This window comes from Arvicola amphibius, chromosome 12 (genome assembly GCF_903992535.2).
Source record: "Arvicola amphibius chromosome 12, mArvAmp1.2, whole genome shotgun sequence".
NCBI lineage: Eukaryota > Metazoa > Chordata > Mammalia > Rodentia > Cricetidae > Arvicola > Arvicola amphibius.
In genome coordinates, this window is record NC_052058.2 from 12,758,680 (window position 1) to 12,781,538 (window position 22,859).

Below are 22,859 nucleotides of genomic sequence, written 5' to 3' on the forward strand. Positions count from 1 at the left end.
TAGCGCTGTAATTAAGCCTCCCAAGAGCCCCGTGTCTCTACAATCAATCTTTACATGATGCTCAAGACAGAGGCAGGTGCATGCAAGCTGCAGGAGCCTAAACACCCACCCTGGAGTGGCCAGTGTCCATGCATGGCCACAAGTTCTGAATCTCAGTTCTGATCAGGGGAGAAAAGTAGGACCCCTTATTGTGCCCCCTGCCCCGTCATTGTCCTGGCAGGGACAACTCAGGGATCCTTCCAGGTGGCAGCTAGGACAGCCACAGTGCTTGGAATTCTCTCTGTAAATGTATATACCCTGGTCATAAATAAGCATGCTGGGGCATCAGCCGGGCCACAGCCAACATCTAAGGGTAACAAGTTGAATGTCGTTCTTGGTATCCCTAATGGAAATGAAGGAGGAAAGAGTCCCGTGGGAGAAGGTACTGTCATGAAGACAGGCAGCCAACTGACATCTGGGCTTGGCTCGGGAAGGGCAAACAGTTTCTGGAAGAATCCAAAATCCAAAGAATCCCTGTTTAGGAAGCTTTAGTCAAGTGGGACCTGGAGTCACTGAGGTAAAAACTGGGTTTCTTCTGTGCTATCAGAGACCCCATTCAATTAGGAGTCCGGGGATCTCCAACTTTCGCATCTTCCCATGACAGAACTCAGTGACTATGATAGTATTGGAACCAAACGGGATCAACCGAGGCTGGTTCTCCAAGTGTGAGGCTAAGGTCAACAGGTGAACCCTGCAGGATGGGGTGTGTGCAAATCGTTAGGCCCACCCCAGACCCATAGAGCCAGATGCTAATAGTCAATGATGTAACAATTCCTCCAGAGATCCCAAGGCAAGTTCAAGTTTGACCAGAAACTCTGGCACTCGTAAATCAAAGGATCTGTATCAGGGTACAGTAGATGCTCTTGGGGAAAGTTCTAGCACTCATACATGGGACCCCACACTCATATGGATGAATCATCTCTGCTGGGACATGCCGTTAACCACACTTAACTCAGGTTTGGTTTCAATTATTTTTCAGTGTGAGGATAGTGCAATGAACCACACACCCTGTCTGTCCCCTCCACGATAAATAGCTTGCATTTGTGACCCAAGGGCACAAAAGACCAGTAGTCTGCAGTCTGGGAACACAGCCTGGGCCATGCTACCTACATCCCTGGTCAAGCTGACAGCCCAAGACAGGGAAGGAAGCAGCAGCCCGTCACATGCTACTGCATGATTAGTGCAATTGACTCCAAGTCAAAACCCAGTCATGGCTCCACACTGGAGTCGAGGGCCTGTTTATAAACCTCCGATGCCTGTATTCTCCTGACCCCAGGATGCTGCTATAACCTGCTGGGATGTAGCCTGTACACTGAGATTTTTTTAGACTTCCGAGGCTGCAGCTAAGATGACCCTGGGCCAGCACACTCTGGGTCCTTGCTTTGTGCTGACTGTGCTCTCCTGTGGGGTCATGCAGGTATGTTTCCAATATGTTCTGGATATTTCCAGAGTGCCCGGGTGCTTCTGGGCTCCTACATTCAACCAGTTGAGGTGGGTGGTACCGGTGAACAAGGCCCAGGAGGTCAGAGGGAACCTCAGACCATAAGGACACTAGTAATAGGATCCTTTAAGCCAGTTGTGAGCTGTTGAGGAGCATAGGACAAGCCAGAGCAGAGGGTGAAGTTGGCACTTCCCTTTCTAATCAGACACCAGAGCACTTGTTCCTGTGGCCAGACAAGAAGGACGCTACAGTATGCAGTAATCGCCTTATTCAGACCAAGCCACCATTCATAGCAGGGCAAGGCTCACTCCTATTCCCTTCCCATAGGGTCTGACAGGTGGGGCTTGCGCTTGTATTCACTGGCTCTCAGGACTACCAGCTCACCGGATCAAAAGAGTAGCCACGGGAGAGCCTGTCTCCATTGCAGGGAGGAGCCAAAGGCGGGCATGCCCTTGCTTACCCAGTGGAGACCACCTCTGTACAGGCCGTACTCACGTACCTCCTTGGGAATCTGCAGGACAAAAGACAAGGGCAGGTCACCTGGAAGCTCTCCACATACCTTGTGGACAGAGACGACAGCACACAGGGAGGAAGCTGGAGTGAAAATGGAAGTGCGGTGTGCATTTCTGAACTGGAAAGTGATGGGTGATTCAAGGCCACGTGCAAACGGCTGAGTCCTAGAAATCCAGGGCTGGGGAAGCCCCTACCTTTTACTTTATGTAATCTACCCAGATCTCCCAAATACTTCAACAGTAATAATGCTTGAGCTTAAATTGGATCCAAGTTCTTCCCACCCTGGGCCTGGCAGATCACAGATTTGGCTGGAAGAAAATTCCACTCAACCTAAATCACAATTGATACTGTCTTCAGCCACAGTGACCCACACTGGGCCTATAGGAGATTCTGCCAACGTTTTTAAATTGGAAGGAAAAGGGCTCCTTCCTTTACGTTAGTGATGTCTGGCAGTGTAGAAGCTAGACGCGGAGGATGTCACTGACTTTGGAGAAAGGGATGTGGTAGCCTGACTCCCTCACCCCCAGCAACCTTTCTCCCCGCCCCTTGCTTTGATTACAGGAGATAGTGAGTTCTTTGTTACTGGCTCAGCTGCAGCTCTCTCCTCAGGCACAACTGTGGAGAAGGGCAGTCAGACACAGAAGGGGAGCCCTGCTATGCCCAGTGCTCCTGTGTCAGGCTATAAAAGAGAACCCCATCACTCCTGTGTCCTCCCTCCCCTGCCCTACCACACAGGCTGTTTGAACCAGAAGAGCATCCTGGCAGCTTAGGCCCATTGTGCGACTGCCTTCCAGGCTGAGGGGAAGTGAGGTCTGGCTGGCATTTTCTCAGCAGAGCTAGAGCAGTCAAGGGGCATGAGCTCTCCTCTCATTTGGAGTTTGAAACACAATCAGCCCCACAGAGGCCTCCCCGCCCATTAGGAGCTTCCGTAATTACTTTGACCAGCTTCCCCTCAACGACCTGGACACTTGTGACAATATGCTCTGAGTCCACCTGGCCCTGAGTCTCCTGGGCCAGACAGGAAGAGCCACTGCCCACAGAGTCTGGAAGGGCAGCCATCTGTGAAATGCAAGATTCTGTGTGGGTAGCAGAAAGTGGGCTCTTTAGCCTTCAGGGGTGCCTGGCAGCTTCTCAACTGGTACGTTTTCAAGCTCAGGCTAGCATCCAGTTTTAGGCAGCTATAGCCAGAGAAGGGAAACACAAGCAGGGATGAAAATATGATATCCCTGCAGCCCAGCTATTCCCCACAGCCCAGATACTCCCCTCACCCAGGCTGCTCCTTTTACTCCAGCGGTTCCATCCATCTCCATCCATCTCCTCAATTTGACTTTAAAATTGTGTGACCAATCTGTTCACAGAGTGCCAAGCTCTAATTTATATGCCTCTGATGACAAGAAGTGGGACCACAGATCACACACCCTGGAGAAGTTTATAAACAGCTATAATTCCATACATGGAACTGACATGCTGTGTGTGTTATTTATTGGTACAAACAGTGTACCAGACACGGTTATTGAGAAAGGATATTTTGTTGATCTGGCACAATGAAGGAGGCCTGACGGATGAAGCACTGACCACCGTCCCTGAGTGGCTCACCCTGTAGCCACCCCTGCCAACTGATGGTTCTCTGAAAGAGTCGCTAGGTTTTAAGCCATCAGAGAGCACATGGCATGCCTTCAGGCTAGACTGTTCTCGCTTCTCCACATTTGAAATCTAGGTTATCTTTGAAGACCTGATTAAAGTCTCGGCCAGCATGAAGCTGAGGAGCCCAGGCTGCTGTGGTGGCACCACCATCACACATCGCTCCTGCCCTGTCATCGGTTTCCCATTCCTGACTAGGAGCACCCAGAGGACAGACAGGAACGGTGTGCTAGTACTCAGTGTCCCCCACTTCTGGCTTTGCACATGACGCAGAGTAGATGGTCAGGCAAGTTTGTTGTGTTGGGATGCACGCAGGGCTATTATGTCTGGAAGCAGTGAGGGCGGGCTTGCAGTATTTATGTCTAGACAGGGCTGGAAGAGCTAAGTTGGAGTAAAATGGAGCTTAGTTACTTTCAGTTCTTTTCTCTCCCCATTAAGTAGCAACTCTTTTCCAACCCCCATTCTTCCAATTACACACACACACACACACATGCACGCATATGTGCACATATACATGCATACATGCACACTTGCACATATTTTGTTAGTGCCAACTTGATAGAATCTAGAATCACTCAGAAGATAAGCCTGGCAGCTTGTGTACAATTGTTAGTTTACATATGAACACTCACCTACTGTGGGTGGCAGCATTCCCTAGCTAGGGTCTTGGCATAGGTGAGTGCGGAAAGGGAACTAAACAGTGTGCAGTCACTGCTCTCCTCTGTTTTCAGACACAAAGCGACCGGTTGCTTCAAGTTCCTGCTCCCCTGACTTCCTGCCATGGTGAACTGTGCATTGATCTGTAAGCTAAAATAAACCCTTCCCTAGGTTGTTTTTGTCAGGATATATTTACACCCACACACACACTCACACACACACACTCACACACCTGAAACCCTAAGTTTAAGAATATGATAAAGGGAGCTGGAGGAAGAATGTATGGGCTTGGCAACTGAATTTTTCCTTGTTACAAAATTTATTACAATACTTCTTATTATAATGCTTATTTTATGTGCATTAATTTACAATGAGATGTTGGGCCTCCCAGCGGCTCTGGGTCTTCCTGATTAGGATTGTATTTTTAGCCAGGAAATTCACTTGTAATAAAGCCATACTGAAAAGCTAAAGTCTGACTCCCCGTGGGATACATTCTGTGGAGTCTCTGCCTGGGTAAAGAAGTAGCACAGTCCTAGCTAGATTGTCAAGTTATGAAGAATCGATTTACTGTATCGGGGAGACAATGTCCACAGAAGGGTAGTCACCGGAGAAGTCTGGCATCATGAACTAGGGACTGAAGTCTGAGACAAGAACCAGCTGTGTTCCTCAATCCAGAGACTCCGGAACCTAAAATGGCTGTGTTATTCCTCTTACCCAAGCCGGTGACTTATGTGTTCAAATAACCTCCTATTGGTAGGTAGAAGGAACTGTGTACATTTGACTTTTGTGCCCAGCCACATTCTCCCACTCTGAAATGCATTTTATTGCACAAATGTTTTTCATCCTCATGTTCTGGGCTCCTGTCCCCTGAGACACCTCTTCTTGGAAAAGAATCTAATATGCAAATTCGCATCGAGTTCTTGCTGACAGGCAAAATGTAATGAATTGCGCATCTGAGTGTTAGCAGCAGAAATTCCAGCCATAGCGATGAGTCCCTAACTATGGAATCCAAGTATCAATAACAGTTCTAGGGAAGTAAGGGAGCAAGGACAGCATCTTATATAAGGATATTTGGGCAATAGGATAGATGAACGCCAATCACCGACTGAAACATCCTGATCAAAGACATCAGTATACCCCGACAGAGGAGTCTGATTCAGCTGTACCTGGTAGACAGCGTAGCCTATGCTGAGCATGCCCTGGCCAATCCTCTTTTGCCGTCTGCGATTCTTCTGCATCAGACCCAGCAGCACTGTACAGCAGGGTTCACTGGTGCCCTCTTCCTGGTCCTCATCCACCTCATCCAAATGGATTTTGAACTGGGGGTTGGTCCAGTAAGTGCCTGGCAGTCATCCAGTGGCAGTGGTCCAACGGGGGTGAGGGGATGAAGAAGGGAAATTTTTAAAAGGGAAGAGCCTCCATCATCCCAGTGAAAGGCTAACACTGGCAAGACTGCCTGGCATAGAACTGGAGAGCCGTCCTCCCACCTCCCTTCCCTGCCCCATAGGTAGATACTTAGAATGTCTGTCTTGTCTGCTTGATCATCCAGTAGCCTAGAACTGTGGTGAAATCTGAGATACTGTCATCCCAGGCTGCTCTGGACTGCACCAGGAAGTAATATCTTGCCTTTCTGGAAGCCTTTCCTTTCTTCCTGTTCTTACCTGACGACTCCACCTGGAAGAAGCTCCTTACGTAAAAGTGTATCTCTGAGACTGATGACAGCAGAGTCCCAGAAGAACCAAGGAGGCCTTTGCCTGATACCTAGAAAGCCACTTGAACCGTCATGTGCTCCTCCAAGCCTAGAAGCTCTAGCTTTGGGTTTTAACCCCATGAGGCCCTGAGACACAGCCTCTATCCCTCAGCCCAAGGGCCCACCCATGATGCCAAGTGTTGCAGCCTACTGAGGAGACATATCATTAAATAGTGTAAGAGAAATCATAGTGTCATTAAGCATTCCTGCCATACCACCTATGAATACTTTTTTTTGAGTTGGAGAGATGACTCAGTGGGTAAGGGAGCTTGCTGCCCAAGCAAGAGTACCTGAGTTCAGATCCTAGCACCATGTCAAAATGTCAGTCATGGCTATGCATGTGTGTTGGGGATATTTGATTACACTGTGAACCCCAAGTTTGCATTTGTGTTGATTAAATAAAATTAACCTTGGGTCAGAGGGCTGAGTTAGCAGCTAGTTGACAGAAAGTAATCATAGAACATCAAACACCAACTGGGAGAGATAGAGAGTCACAGGAAGTAATAGGGTGGGACTTGGAGTGGCACAGCCTTTTTAGATTTGGTGAAATGGAAGCATGGGTCTTCCATGGACACCAGCAAGGAGAAAGTTGTTACTTAGTCTCTCTGAGCTAGCAGGTTTTCACCCTAGCCTTTGAATCTCAAGTATTATTCATAATTAGAATGATAGAGATTTAGTCAAAGCTATCTTTAGTGGCAGAGACAAGGCCAGTGCCTGTGGGAGCAGAATTCTTGCCAGGCTGTGGCCTGGGCTGCCAGCTGCTGCTAGAGAAACAGGCCAATAACTGCGGCGTTGCAGTTGCTGACTGAGACTGCAGTAGATTAAGGTGCAGTCACTGTGCTGAAGTTAAAACAACATTTGGTGCTATCTAGGGTCCGAGGAAACCGGAAGAAAAAAGACACAACTTCCTAGTAGCCTGGTGCTTGTAGCATACAGAGGCACAGCTTTGCTGTACAGAGGGCACTTGAGTAACCAGCACATCAAGTAGACACAATAAACTAAGAAAAACACCTGACACAGTGCAGGCACCATGATCTGGGGCATGTAAATGCAGCTTCTAGTTAAATGCAGCCCTTGGCCATGCCCACAGGGCATAAAGTTCACACAACTATTAAGCTCAAATATTTTACATTGGCATAGATTTTGGTATATTGGTACAAATTTAAAGTTATTTTTGTTATACTGTATGCATGTTTCTACTCTTGTTTAAGGTATTGTAGCTATGCAGCTCATTTTAAAATGTATAATTAAGAAATACAGGTTAGTAATTATAAAAATCAAACTTGTAGTCATGCTAGGTATGTTTTCAAAGTTAAACAGATATATTTAGATAGATAGGTAATCTTCAAATGCTTCAGATGCCTACAGAATGTTGCATTTATTTTAATATGTTTAATATTGTATTATGTTTAATAACCTAAGACTTTTCATGACAGCAGGACACATCTGCTCTGAGCAGCACCAATCTACTTCATGAAAGCATGATGGGTATTGAAGAATCTCCATATAGAGTTTGCTTCCATTGTGACAAAGCTAGCCATTTGGGCAAGAAACTGTCCTTGCCTCAACTGCTGACAGTATACCGTCCAAGCTGGAAAGCAACTGTTGAACTTTGCCAAAACAAGGTGAGACAGTCCTTCAAAATTCCTTCTTCATAGAAAAGTTTGGCAGATATTCTTCAGGACATAGGGAAAGTGACTGCCAAACATTGCCAAGACAAAGTGGGACAGTCCTTTAAAATTCCTGCTTCATAGAAACATCTGCCAGATATTCCCGGCCTCAAGGCTAAAGATGGATGCCCAATGTTGCAGAGAAACCTTGGGTGACTCTCCAGACAGTCAGATATCTCTGTCGTTTTTATAGTTTTGGAAGTGGCTTGTACTGCACTTCCTGTGTACCTACTCAGGTAATATTGTATTATGGGGTCTTTGATAGAGTTGAAAAACCAGATAGTTACAGTTTTGCTTAGTTATGATAGAAAGTAAATAAGTACTAAACTTTGAATTTATCAAGATGAGATAAATAATGGAGTATGTTCACTAAATTTGCCAAATATAAATAGACTAGATATTGTAACTGTAATTCTTACTGGATAATTGCTCTTGTTATATATAGTTTTACTATATTAAAGTGAAAATTTTTTTATTTAGGCAAAAAGGGGCAAATGTTGTAGAATGGAATATTTGTTTAACCATGTAAAAAATATGTTGTATTTATTTATGCTGCATTTGTTTAACTATGTAAAAAATATGTTGCTATTTCAACTTGCCTGCCTAAGGCACCTGATTGGCCTAAGAAAAAGCTGAATGGCCAGTAGGTAGGCAAAGGAGAGATAGGCAGGACTGGCAGACAGAGAGTAAAGGGAACCAGCCAGCCAGCTGGGGGGGGGGGGTCAACCAATCAGACATGGAGGAAACAGAAAAGCAGCACAGACAGTACATCGATGAAGTAAATAATCTCAGAGCAGCACATCAATTAGTAGAAATGGGTTCATTTCTAAAGCTAGCTAGAAACAAGCATAAACTAAGGCTGAGCATTCATAATTAATAATAAGTCTCTGTGTCATGATTTGGGGGCTTGTGGTCCAAAAAACCTGCAACACATGTGCCTGTGAATGCAGTGCTGTTGGGGTGTACAAATGGAGGTGGAGATTGTTGGCAGAGCCCCAGGTTCAGTAAGAGACCCTGTCTCAAAGGTTTAAGAGACAGAGAGCAAAAGGGCATGAATAAGAAGAGGCAGATAAGGCACAGAGTGGATACCCAACATCTTCTACGAGTGTGCATGCACACACCAGCACAAAGCAACGCTCCACACACACGCAAGACACCTTTATTCAAAGGCAACATTTGAAAAGGCTCTCTCAGCTTAGTAACCACCCAAGCTAGGCACAGAGGAGCCTGAGGGATCCACCACAGACACCCAACGGTTCTCTGATGGAATCGAGCCAAGAGTATAATTGAAGAAGCTGGGTCTGATAGACTCCACCATGGTACTTGTTCAATTGCAACAAAGAATTGGGGAGGAGCATATTAGGGTGAGCAGGGCTTGGCGGATGTTTTTACAGTCTCTGCTTGACGGTGCAAACTCTATGAAGCCACATAGCATTCTCCTATGTCCAAGGCCCATTCATTATTTTTTTTCTTTAACAGTGAGAGTACTTATTCAATTCCTCCTTCCCAGAGCCTGCATTTTTAGGTTTTATTTTTCTACTTAAGGCACAGGTGTATATAGATTTAAGATCAGGTGTCTGAATTCCGGGGGAGACAGAAATTCGGTAATCTTCTGTGCTTACTTCATTACCAGGAGGCAAGAACAATCCATTTCTTCCTGACAGCTAGCTGGCAGCCCAGATGGGATTATGATTTGGTGCATGCAGACACCTTGGGCACCCCCTATGGTTCTGAGCTTCCAGAATGATCCGTGTGAATTTCCTGCGTCTTTTCTAAGAGCTTGTTAATGGTGAGCATATTTTAATTTCTCCCAAATGTAGCATTACTGCAATCCCTACATTTTTTGTTTACTCCTTAACAGTACTAGAGGAAGAGAATGGGCCATAAAAATAATCCATCCCATTTGTCTAACACTGCACAGTTTACAAAGCGCTTCCCTGTGTGCTCCGCGCGACAATGCTCCTGTGAGCCCCAGCGAGCTGGGAGGTAGGAATTATGAACCCTAGCGAGGACTGAAAAACTGAAGCTTCAGGAAAGGAAGGCCCCCGGGCCTCACAACCGGTAAGCTGACTGATGGGGGCAGGCCACCAGCTCCCGCTTCAGGCCTGTCAACGGCTGGTTGTAGCCAGATGGAGATGGATGGGGAAGAAGGTAAGACCTTGTGCTCCCCATCTGTACCCACACGAGGTTTTACAGTGTTGTCATTTCTACAGCATGCAGTGCTCTCTGGCTGGGAAGAAAGCGGCTACTCCTCACCCCTGCGTGGAGATACTGAGTCAATCAACACAAATCAACAGAGCAACAGCAAGCCAGGGAAGCATGGAGGTGGGGAACTAGCAAGAGGGGAGCGTGGTTTTCTTTCCTTTGTTTCTCCAGAGAGCTGGGGTCATGTCTCAGTGATTTCTTCAGCAGCTGTCCCAGTGGACGCGACCTAGGAGGAGTCTACACAAGTACATGTTAGTCATCTGTTAAGAACCAGGGAGGCCGCTCTCTCCTTTAAGGAGCCAGAGCTAAGACAGAGGTAGTGGTTTGCACAAGGACATCCCTGCCAGGGAGAGATCCCTGATGACCTCCTCCCCCCTGTGTCTGTCCATTCCTGACCCCACAGCCTCACCCCTTCAGCCATAACTTGGGCAACACCAAGCAGAATGGCCTCTCTTCTGAGTGCAAGCCACCGAAAACGCTCGATTGTCTACTGACATGGTTAACTGCTCTACCCCCAAGCTCAGTGTGGTGGTGTCAGCCAGCTGAACCAGGGAGGGCAGGCCAAAGGCCAAGGGAAGAACAGAAGGCTTTAGTGATGGTTCAAGAAGAGATGGTGAGAAGCGGCTCACTGAAAGGACAGGGGTGGCTGAAGCACGGATGGTTTAAACACACAGGAGTGAGACAAGGCCTCAGGTAGACAGCTGCAAAACTGCTATCCACCCTGGCTGGCCTGGCCTCCAAGCCAGAGTAGAAACAGCACCTTAGACCCAAGGGCATTAATTATCCAAAGATCCATCCTAAAAGCCATGCAGCCCAGGGAGGAAGAGCCCAGTGGCCTTTGCCTCACCTGGGTAGTTCTGGCAGCCCCCGGCTGTGGAACCTCGTGTCCAGCGACCATTGAAGAGCACAAGGTTCCATTTGTGGGCCTCCTCACTGCTCAGGGAGTCTGGAGACAGGTTGCATATTTCCAGTCGAGAGAACTGCTCCAAGAAATCCGAAAAGGACATCCTGAAGAACGAACGGACCAGAAGGAAGTGTGGGTGAGGTGGGCTGGACTGGAAGAGAGATCAAAGGCCCAAGAAAGAGCTCTGATCATCCAGCAGCTGTAGACTGCCCGGATCCAGTTCTACAGTCCAGAGACCCAAATAAGAAGGGCTACCGTCTAAATTTGTCACTGTGGTCAGCATCTCTGTTTCTGAAGAATCTCCCTCCTGTGTCTGCCAGCCACACAGAGTTGGGACCAGGAACCAAAGGGACCCTGCCCCCAGGAGGGGATACCAGTGCAGCCCTTGCCTCTAGGCTGGATCACAGCTAATCCCACCAGAGGCTCATTCCTGAAGAACTGTCCACGACATCCGGTGTGGAGATGTCCTCTAAGAGGTCCCATCTTCCGCAGAACCCCCCAACCCAGACAAAGAAAAGAATCCTGTTTTGACTGTAAGCTAGGCCTTAGAGTTATATGGTAGTTGGAGAGTAATGTTTCAGGCTCACAGCGGGCTGTCAAGCTGCTGGCCAGGCCGTGCTGTGGGCAATGGCCAGGCCGTGCTGTGGGCAATGGCCAGGCTGTGCTGAGGGCTTGGACATGAGAAGAGAGGTAGAATTATACTGGGGCACAGGTGCAGAGGAAAAGAAAAGCCCCCGTGTTAGGAACATCGTCACCTTCCTGGAAATCCTGGAGGCCGGTCCTCCCGAGCACCTTGGAACATCCTGACCCCTAAGAGACAGCCCTTCTGCACAGCCTCTCACCAGAACTCTCCATCCTCTGCTCTCTTGTCCAGCTCTTCCTTCTTCCTGGGATCTATGTAATTCCACTCAGGTGCTCTGCGGAGGGGGGAATAATGAGCCAGAGGCAGCCATTGCCGAGATGTGCAAGCTGTTTGCTGCAGCTAATGTCCCCAAAGGACCACAGAAGGGATGCCCCCCATCAAGGAAAGGAGACAGGTATGAAGCAGGGTACCACTGAGGGCAAGGGATGAAGCCAAGGGCATGGGCTCCTGCAGGGGTCGTTGGGCATGCAGCGGAAACATAGCGGTTCCATTCTAATTTCCACTCTCTGGGTAAGTTTTACATTCCTATTAAGACTCATAGACCTCTGACCATAGGAACAAGGTGGGCCTGCCACCAGAAAGGCAGGTACTCCTGTATCCATTAGGGACTTGTCACTCTGATCTTCTATCAGACTGGGGCGAATCTATTTATAAGAGGGCCCAGCCAGCATCAGGGACACAGGCACTGTCCGCTTCCTAAGAATACGGCTTTGATCATCAGGCCCAGTTTTATGGAAATTTCCTTGAGGTAATGTCACCCGGTGTCCTGCTGGTGGCCTTTCTGTGACAATGTACTTTGTTCAAATGCCATCTACAGCTGCCTGACCTTTATGGTTTTGGGCTTTCCTAAAAAGCGTGTGCATTGTCTAGATACGTGAACAGGGTTAGTATCAGTCCTAAAAACAAACAAAAGCTCTTCCCTGACCACACCCAACAAAAGTCCAGCTCCTCCCTCACCAGCCAAGAAGACAGCCATGCCCAGCCTCTCCCTCCAGCTGACTTCTAAGCACTTGGAGAAGCATCCTGGGGCTTCTTAAAGTCATCAAGTGCAATTGTATGTTTGAAATGATTAGCACCGTGCTTAACCCAGTAGTAAGCAATCAATAAATGTCAAGTTCCATGCTATGGTTTTGGTTAGGGGGCACTGAACATTCATTTAGTCAGTACTGAGTCCCACGGTGTGCTTGGTGCAAGCAAAAGTTATGGGATCTGGTTGAGAATTCCAGATCTAATCTAATCTCCCAGTGGGCTTGATTTTTGTTGTTGTTATTGTTGATGTTCCAAACTTAAACAACAGCAAAGCACAGCTGGATGCTGAGTTCAGACATGTCACCTCGAGCTTCCATGTCCTCCTTCTCCAGCCACCAGTAGGTAAATAGCCCAGACCGTGGCTCTGGCTGGTAGAGAATGTCGGGGACATAGATGCCAGAGTATAGCCACCCCAAGGCCCTCATCTCCCTGGACTGACTTCCCTTACCAGGAGACAGGCAGTCCAGAGGTTGTCCTTCCACCCAATAATCAACACCTAGTCAGGAATTCGTGGGTAAGTGGCACACCCATTCATCACTGCCTGGGTGGGCCATGGCTCCCAGGAGCAAGGTTCTCCCAGCATCTTTGCTTTTTCTTGCTACTGAGGGAAACAGTGTTTGCGGCAGGGAAATATGACTGCGAATGATTGATCTTACCTTGTAGTACCCAGTCTGTAGTACCCGGTTAGTTTGTAGTACCCGGTTAGTTTGTAGTACCCGGTTAGTCTGTAGTACCTAGTTTGTAGTACCCAGTCTGTAGTTACCCAGTCTGTAGTACCCAGTCTGTAGTACCCAGTCTGTAGTACCCAGTCTGTAGTACCCAGTCTGTAGTACCCAGTCTGTAGTACCCGGTTAGTTTGTAGTACCCGGTTAGTTTGTAGTACCCGGTTAGTTTGTAGTACCCGGTTAGTTTGTAGTACCCAGTCTGTAGTACCCATTTTGTAGTACCCAGTTGTAGTACCCAGTCTGTAGTACCCAGTTTGTAGTGCCCAGTTTGGTAGGTAGAAAATAGGTAGGCAAAATTCCACGGAGATGCCAAATATCCAAGTGCCAAGGCAGAAATTCATAATCAAAAACTGCAGCAAAATGGTTTCTATTCTGCTTTTCCGATCCTGGAACCATGGGATAATATTCCAAAGCATGTCGTATCATCTACAGACAGCAAGTGCTGCAGAACCCGCTAAACGACAGGTCTCATTGCTCATGGTGTGTGTTTCATGACACCTTTACGCAGGGAGAGGTGATCACTGGGAGGGGGGGACCTACGCATCACTCCAGGCTCCAGACCACTCCACTTCACCCCATGGGTTCCTTAGTCTGATCAGCTTCTCTGGGCAGCCACGGAAATCCACCTGGAAAAGCCATGCACGGACAAATCACCATACTGCTGCAGCCTGGAGCATATGTCTGCACCCAGGGCATTCAGTGTTTCAAGTATCTCCAAGAGACCACACTTTCCTCCCCTCGCCGTGCTTGCTTTTAAGCTTTGGTCAAATGTTTTGCTTTCACAAGCTGTTAGAACAAATGAAGAGCAAATGCACCACAAGCCAACTATCTATCTACTTAAACATAGGTTTAGAGTTTGCAGCTGATTAAGCTGGACCTTGCTCTGAATATTAGAGACAGCATCCTAATAAATGCCCCCCAAACAACGCCAAAAGCATGGAGGTTAACATTATTGATTGCTTGCTAGTGGGGTAGGCATAGTGCTAAGTATGTCCTCCAATGCATGATTGCTTTATTTAAACTTCACAGTTGGACCTCAACAGTATGAGACTCAGAGAGGCCCAGTTATTCAAGATTACCTAGTCAGCTCTCTAGCTATCCCCTCCTCGAGCAAACTCATTAGACTTGGGAAGTAAAGAAAACTTGGGGGCCCAGGAAATTCCTGAAAGCTATAAGATTTACAAAGCCCCTCCCCAAGGCTATAAAAGCAGTGAACAGTTGCAGGGTAAGCAGAGAGTCTCCATTGGGTGCCGCCTGCAAGTCATGCAGGGAGCTCCAGGGATGCAGTTTTCGTGTGTCCCCACCCATGCTGGCTTTCTGATGATGCAGCTGCATTTGAGTCATCAGTGCTCCTGTAAGCATGTAAGCCACATAACCATTGGTTCATGGAGGTGGAGCTGGGCGGAACTACTTCTTTGCTCTGTCATCACCGTTGCTTTATCTGGTGAGAAGATGCTTGCTCACATCTCTCCAGGAAAAGGTAGGAGCCTAGCAGAGTGTCTCCAATGCATAAATGTATAAATTTCCTCAGGAACTTGTGGTAAAATTTGGTCACTGCAGTCGTGGGGCTTGCAAGTGGAACTTTCAAGGGATTAAAACAGGATATGGGGTTACTGTCTTTGCTACCTGAGTTGACTCTTCTGGTGTGAGTTCTCATTCTCTCAGGACTTGATTAGTTGTTAAACGAAATACAGCAAATGCCATGTTGTTTGTCTCTCCTCTGAGTGTGCTCACTTACCCTTTCAATTGATGTTGTTATGAAGCTGCATGAAGCTACCCTGTTATACTTCCCAGACTCCAGATGTATAAGATTAAAAAAAAACTTTCTTTTATAAATCCAGATTCAGGCATTGTGTTATAGTAACAACAGAAAAGGACTCAACCACTACTTCACAAGCACTCATGTATGATCCCCATGCACCCCTGCACATATGCACTTAAACAGGTCAGTCTAGCAGGCTTTTATCATCATCATTCCCATCACACGTTAGCCCAAAGTTTCCTCACACTCTCAATTCATGTTTACGGAGTGGACTTGGTTTAACAAGACCACGTCCAGTCAGAAGGCGTGGTGAGTGATGTCACTTGCAATAAACGGCAAGAGCTGGAGTCCTTGGTGTGTGGCTTTTCTGCATGACCACCCGGAACCCCAAAGAAAATTCATTCCTCAGCACTGTCTAGGTTGATGTATTTTACCTTCATCTTTTCGTCCTCTTATATTTATACTTCTAACTATAAACCAAATTATTCAACTCCTACCATATGGACCACATGAAATAAAAATCACAAGTAGTACAGGCCATGCTGGGGCCAGAGAATGAAGAATATCTACGTGCCTTCTCACTATTAAATATCATCCTGAACACTGGAGTAGAAATTGTTTCTTCTTTTAGGGACTCCTATGGGTTTATACTGCTTTGCCTACATAAGCATTTTTGTCTGGGCTGTGTGTAGACTCTAACTGATAGTCCCTATGGCTTTTCTAACTCTCTCTCAGAAAAGAGTCAAATTTAACTGAAACCAGAGATCTAGAGCGAGGGTGACTCAGACAGTCCTCTGAGAAGCCAAGAGTCGCAGGTACCCTGTGGAGAACCCGAGTCAACAGCTCATCTGTCTGGGGCTCTGCATCCCAAGAGAAGCTTGCCCTGAGTAAGCAAAGAAAGCTCCAAGGCAACTCAGAACTTCTCAGTGTGACCTCCTACTCCTGCTTGGGACTTCCCAGATTTCACATTAACCCTTTCCTACCTCTTCGACTCCAGTAACAGAGTATGCATGACCCTTCACCAGCTTTTGCCTGGTGGTGGCTTCTGCTTCGGCTGCACTTGAGACCTGGTCAAGGAGAGAGTCCAATCAGGGAGGCTGACCCTGACCTCTTTGGAGCCAGCATTATATTGCTTTCTAAAAGGACAACACACAGCCCAGGACTTTCCTGGGTGGGACGAATGCAGGGGCAGCAACAACCCACAAACAGAGAGACCCATCTCTGGATGCCCCCCTTTAATAAGCCAGGCAGGTAGCAAGTGGCTGCCGAGCCTAGAGTGTGGCAGAGAGCGTAGTTACACTGCCTCAAAACAAAGCAAACAAGCGAAACTACCCATTAAGACACCCAGACAGAAAAGAGAGCATCTGGGGAGATAGGTAACGACCGGCCTTCAGGCTGGTGGCTTCCAGGTCTGATCTCTAAGGCCACATTGGCATTTCATACTCCCAATCTTCCTGTCAGGGCTGGCCCTCTTTTCTTCAGGGATCTCCAAGTCCATCAAATATTGTCAGCTGCCAATTTGCTTTCCCAAAGACTAAGATGATTTAGCAAAAAGATGATAAGTAAATAGGATCTAGGATCCAGGGGATGAGGCTGTGCTATCTTGAGGAGTCTAGCCATACTATTTAGAGGCTGCAACAGTTACCAGCAAAATATAATCTTAAAATGTGACTAACCCTAGTTCCCACCCACTCATTAGGTCTTCACCATTCCTGAACACTATAAACTAACATGCTACCAGACAAAAGAGATGAAGGAAAGAGTTGAGGCTCACATCAATGGAGCACCCCAGCAGAGATCCTGCACGGAGGGCCTTCTTGATGATGTGGTATAGATTGCCCGGGGGCTTCTTCAGGTCATAAAATTCAGAGATGCCACCTGTGAAATCTTCAAACCCCTCAACTGTGGAGCCTCCAGCAAGCGCCTCATAGGAACCATTGAGCCTGTTAAAAAAAAAAAAAAAAAAAGAAAGAAAACAAGCACCATCCACAACCATGAGCAACCTGACATAAATGAGCCATAGGACACGGAAAGGGATAATGCCAGGACATAGGCTAGAGGGCCAGGGAAAGACCTTGGCAGCTTTGACAAGGAGCCTAGAGCAAGCACAGACCACCATTTTAGACAGATGCCCCAGGATTTCACTAGGAAGAGATCCTCAGGCAGCCCCTTTCCAGGTCTCCTACTCCCTTTCAAAACCAAAACCCCTTCAGAACTGGCCCTGACTGCTTGGGTTTCTGGGGTGCCCAGGCACAGATAGGAATGGGGAGCCTTCCCTTGAGGCTAAGGATTGCCCTAACAGAACGAGAAATTTACTGGAGTGACAGCAAACAGGGCTAATTCAAAGATACCATTCAACTTGGAATGTCAGTCCGGAAAACGGCACTCAAGGAATGAGTAGAAACTTTGCTGAGTTTGGAGTAGTGGCATTTCAATTGTATTTTAATAAATAAAGCTTGCCTGGGGATCAGGGGAGTAAAACGCCACACTGGTCAGCCTTACAGCCAGGCAGTGGTAACACACACCTTTAATCCCAGTAGCCTCATTAGTTTGCCATACAAACCAGGCGGCACATGCCTTTAACCCCAGTGGTAGGCACCTTTAATTCCAGAGCTAAAGAGGATTACAAGACAGGAAGAGACAGCTCACACACAGTCTCACTCTGAGATTCCTGAGGCAGGATCTGCATTTCAGACTGATGTTGAGGTAAGAGCCAATGGCTGGCTGCTTTGCTTTTCATATCTTCAGATTAAACCCCAATTTCTGTCTCTGACTTTTTATTGATCGGGCTAAAGTTTGGTACTAAACATTTTTTTCTGCTGTGGGACAATGCTCTTATACACTATAAAGATTTGTCACTCATATTGATTCCATAAAACACTGATTGACCAGTAGTCAGGCAGGAAGTATAGTTGGGGCAACCAGACTAGGAGAATTATTGAAAGAGGAAAGTCTCAGTCTGTAGTTGCCACCCAGACACAGAGAAAGCAAGATGAAAATGCTGCACTGAGAAAAGGTACCAAGCCACGTGGCTAAATATAGATAAGAATTATGGGTTAATTTAAGTTGTAAGAGCTAGTTAATAATAAGCCTGAGCTAATACACCAAACATTTTATAATTAATTTAAGCCTCTGTGTGTTTCTTTGGAACTGAACAGGTGCAGGACTGGGCAGAACAGAAACTTCCTTCTATACTTTTCCTCTTCATCATCATCATCATTATTTTAAACATTCATTCTGCCCCAAGAATAGAATGAATATGTGTGTGTGTGTGTGTGTGTGTGTGTGTGTGTGTGTGTGTGTGTGTGTGTATGTGTGCATGGTATATTGAGGATTGAACCAGGGCCTTATGCATGCTAGCCAAGACTCTATCACTAAGCTACCTTTCCAGCCCCCAAAGATGAGATCTTAAATTCCCAGCTCAAATTTCCTTTACTCTTGAGAGGGATGCTTTCTTTCTAGCCTATGGTTGTCTGGATGTTGGGAAAAACTTGGCCATTGCATCCTGAATGGGAAGGCAGGCGAGAGCCTTCAGGGCTGCCCCAGGGTCTTCCAGTTCCTCACCATCTCACTTACTTGGCATAGGCTTTCTCCAGGAGAGCACTCCAGAACTCATTGCCTTCTTCTGAGTGTAGAAAGAGCAGCTGTCCATTCTTGGTGGGGAGTCTGTCATCAATGACAACATCTACCCACTCTCCATACTGCCAGAACTAGGGGTAGGAAAACAACCTGTATCACATGCAGAAGCAGAGAGAGGTCCCTCAGCAGACTCCTTGGCTGGGGTCCCCACTGCCAGTGAGCTAGTCTCTGGGCTTTGTGAACCTTAAACTCCCTGAGAGGGTTTACACCTCATCCACAGACAAGAGATGCCACAGGCACCAAGAAACATTTAGTCTTTCTTTGAGTCTGTGGAGAAGAGAGCTTGCTCGGTATCACCCAGGCAGCCAAAGTGGGTGACTCAGTCTGATATCTCCTGGTCCTTAATCCAGAGTGAGTCCCTCATGGCCCCATGGCCTGGAGGAAGAAGGAAAGGGAATGAGTTTGATAGAACAGATGTACAAAGGAATGGCTCTCAAACTGGAACGTGTACCGAAATCACCCAGATGGATAACCTGATGTCAGTATTGGCCTCACTTCCAGAGTTTCTGATCCCACAGATTTGGATAAGATACAAAAGTGATGGCAAAGGTCCCAAGCAAGGCCTAATACCTGGAAGTGAAAAATGCCCGCATAGTTCTTCTGGAAGCTCTGGTCCTTGGGGACCACTCGGTAAAGCAGTTTTTCATTCAAGGTGAGGGAGGCAATGGCTGCCAGAAGCCAACAGTCACCTGCAATGAACCAGAGGAGACAACAGGTGGTCAGGCCAGGTCCTCACTGTCCCCACCACTCCAGAGTTCATGTCTACTGTAAACTTACTTTGGCTGTGATACAATTACTGAGCATGGGCTATGTATAAACAACAGAAAAGTATTTATCGGAGTTCAAGAGGCCGACAGAATTGGTATTGGTGAGAAGCCCTCTGTGTTTCTGCTTCTCTGCTTGGTGCTGTGTTTATGCATGACAGAAAAGTGAACAGGCCAACAGACCCGGCTAATTCTCCCACCTTATTAGAGGAGCATTGATACATAAGATTCACTTACTAGTATGGCCACACTGGGTTTGGGGCCTGGCACAGAGTCTTGGAAGGACACAGTTAATCAAAGAGTGCAATGCCACTCTCCTAAGTCACCCGCTCGGGTTCTCCTCTCATGACTAAAGTGCACACACATTCCCCTCCTGAGGCCTTACAGGGAGGGTTTTACTCAGACATGGAAAGGCTCCATTCATCCTGATTGCTATGCCTTGCCTGCCAACCACTCATGGTTCCTGGGCTTCCAATCAGTAGAATGGAAATTGAGAGAAAGGAACTGCCCTCTTGTTCCTTTGCTGTCAGCCTTTGATTGGGTGAGACACTGAAGATATGCAGGAGCACACAGGTGTGCAAGCGAGTGAGCGAGGGAGTGAGTGAAGGAGCGAGTGATCGATCCTGTCCCACGATGGCCTTGGGTAATGATAGCTGATTCTCCATGATCTGTGTAGAGTATAATGATCCTTTTATATTTCAGAGTTCACCATGAGAGCCTTGGTTATAATACCCTTGAGATATTGATTAGCATGAAATCGTCATAATTCTGAAGCCAAAGAAATGGAAGTCAAGAGAGGTTAAACAACCCAGGGCTTGCTTTGGTCACTTTGAAATTCTGAGTAAATTTAGAAGCAGATAGAAAACTCCCTTCTGTGTGAGACAGACCTCTCAGGCCCCTGAAAGCTACCTCCCGAGATAGCATCGCAGCTCCCAGTGGCTACATCAAATGATGACTCACAGGCCCAAACACTACATGCTCACCTAATCTGCTGAGTGGGAGGAGCAAATGTCCCAGAAGCTATATAATTTTTCTCACACCTGTGTACATGTTCATGGGACTGCAGAGTCTGAGGGCACTAAGTGTCCCTCACACTGTATATCACAATACTCCCTCAAACTGCCCAATCCTACCTCTTCCCCACTGCACTGTAGACCCCAGGCCCTAGGCGTCTGAGGCTTAGTGAAGCAGTCCTTGTCTCTCTTACTCGTCTGGGCCTTCTGGCTCCAACACCTCCTTGAGTGTTCCAGGCATCACTGTCCCCACGTGAAGCATCAAGCCCCCTCAACCTTAGCCAGAGACACTGCTTTCTGCAGTAGGCACCAGCGCAGACTCAGCCAGTCAAAGTGCTGAGAGTACGAGATCCGTGAATACTCAGGCCTAAGTGGGATGCATATATCACTCCTTCCCCCAGCAAGGCTCAGAAAGCACTGTGAACGATGGAGCAGAAAGGATATACAAGCCAGAATGTGGGGGAGAGTGTTGTGGAATGCTGGCTCCTAGACACAGCATAGCCTTGCCCTTCGTTAAGTCCCAACACTCTGGTTCCTGCACAAGGCCTGGACAAAGTCAAGCCGACAAGGTCATTCAACCATCAGCACACAGGATTAGTTAGACTCTGTGGGTTATATTTGTTAAAGAAAGGGAGGAAGGAAGGAAAGAGGGAAAGAGAGAGGGAAGGAAGGAGGGAGGAGGAAAGGACGGAGGGAAGGAAGGAGGGAGGGAGGGAAGGAAGGAAGGAGAGAGAGAGAAGGTCCTTTTCTAACTTTATATTTTCATCTTAACAGTGGGGCTAAATTAAGTTGCTTCCACAGCCCAGGAATGAACACACTTGGTGTTTCACAATCAGACTGCTTGAGCAAGTAGTCACACTTGGACCCAGGCCCCACCTCTGAGGGTCTGTCACCACCAGCAATAGCTCCATCCCAATGTCACCCCAATCTTTCTGAAAAACGGAGGCTCAAGACTACATCCCAAACTAATTTCTCCTTCAGTCTCCCCCTACCCTCCCTGTCACACACACACACACACACACACACATACACACACTTTTTGAAGGATTTTTCTGATCTTTGAAGTAAGTGACCTGATTTTTACCAACAAGTGCTATCCCTCAGACTGGTTACCTGGATTCAAGGTGAAGTTCAGGGTGAGCGTGGAAATGGCGCTCCTGTGAACGCATTGGGCCACATTGCTCCTTGCTACAGAAAACTTCAGCAGGGGTAAAACAAGCAACTTCCCAAGATGGAAACAGATTTCTTCCTCCTTAGCTGGTTCCCCTCAGATCAGCTTCTTCCTGTGAACTCTATATAATAATGCCATTTCTCTGCCTTTCTTTGCTTAAGAACAAAATACAAACCTTTCCCGGAGTGACTCTGCCCCACCTGCCTGGTCTCCCCCACTGTGAGTTTAGCTTCCAGGCAAACTTGGAAAGCACAGAGTAAACCCTGCTTGTTTTCCCGCCTCCCTTTCCTTATTTGTTCCTTCTGTCTGTGCAATGTTTCCTGCAACGTGGCCAGTCGGGTCTTCACCATCTCAATGAAACCTGTCTTGAGTTCTGCTCAGAAGACGCCATATTTGCTCTTTGTGTGTTCTGGAGACCTCATTTATTCCTCTCAGCTGACCACAGTCAGTGCACAAACTGGACTCCTAAGTCCATTCATACAGAGGCTCCACAATTAACCCCAAACCCTGAACCCCCAAGCCCTCCCTCCCACAGGGCTCCTAGCTCCTGCCAAGGCCACCTGATACACTTATCTCTCATTCCTGTTCCTCTCTAATCTCTTCCTGACAAGCAGGGACACGGTAGTTTCTCCTGGTAGCATCCCTGGCCATAGCTGGCAAACAGAGGACACCCAGTGAATTTTTGACAAATAAAAACATGCCAGCAAATCGCCAAAGGAATTCATGAATCATATGCTGTCCCTTTGTGAGTCAACAATGACACCCACCACACATGTTTGTACCTGGAGATCCCAGGTCTGGGATGAAATAAACAGGACCAGGCATTGAGCCTCATAGATGTCACAGTAAACACCTGCACCACACCAAGATGCTTGGCTACTCAAAACTCTGCGGCAGAACTCTCTGGGGAAGGGACAGATTGAAGGCTCTGGGGTGTCTCTGAAGCAGGTGGCTGCTCAAGGAAACCGGCCAGGCTCCCTTCTGTTGTGAAGATTCGCAATCCCAATCTAAGCTGCTGCAAACCCTATCCCAGGCGCTTCCTAGACACTCCAATAAAGCATGCCAGAAAACATCCCTCAGCGGCCAACATCTAACAGGTCTGCCCAGCCAAGAAAGAGTTTAATATTTTCTTTCTCGTCCTCACTTCTGACATTTCCTGGGGTTCACCCAGCTGCTGCAGTAAGCACAAAAGAATGTCATAGGTATAGACATTTGAACCCATGCCAATTACTGCATAAAGTGTGAGTGGACCCTCTTTATAGGAAGCTTTTTCTAAAGTGCCCAAATGTGCTT

General features: G+C 47.3%; 1 protein-coding gene across 1 annotated transcript in view; it reads right to left on the reverse strand.

Annotated features, from left to right (window-relative positions):
* Positions 1 to 22,859, reverse strand: part of Capn8 (calpain 8) — a 70,605-nt gene that overhangs the window by 18,952 nt on the left and 28,794 nt on the right. The window contains exons 3-11 of the mRNA XM_038349465.1: positions 19,189 to 19,307; positions 18,556 to 18,689; positions 16,754 to 16,922; positions 15,963 to 16,046; positions 13,758 to 13,843; positions 11,663 to 11,737; positions 10,764 to 10,924; positions 5,458 to 5,633; positions 1,980 to 1,991 (exon numbers count right to left, since the gene is read on the reverse strand). Coding sequence (XP_038205393.1) covers positions 1,980 to 1,991; positions 5,458 to 5,633; positions 10,764 to 10,924; positions 11,663 to 11,737; positions 13,758 to 13,843; positions 15,963 to 16,046; positions 16,754 to 16,922; positions 18,556 to 18,689; positions 19,189 to 19,307 — 1,016 coding nt within the window. The remainder of the gene's footprint in view (positions 1 to 1,979; positions 1,992 to 5,457; positions 5,634 to 10,763; positions 10,925 to 11,662; positions 11,738 to 13,757; positions 13,844 to 15,962; positions 16,047 to 16,753; positions 16,923 to 18,555; positions 18,690 to 19,188; positions 19,308 to 22,859) is intronic.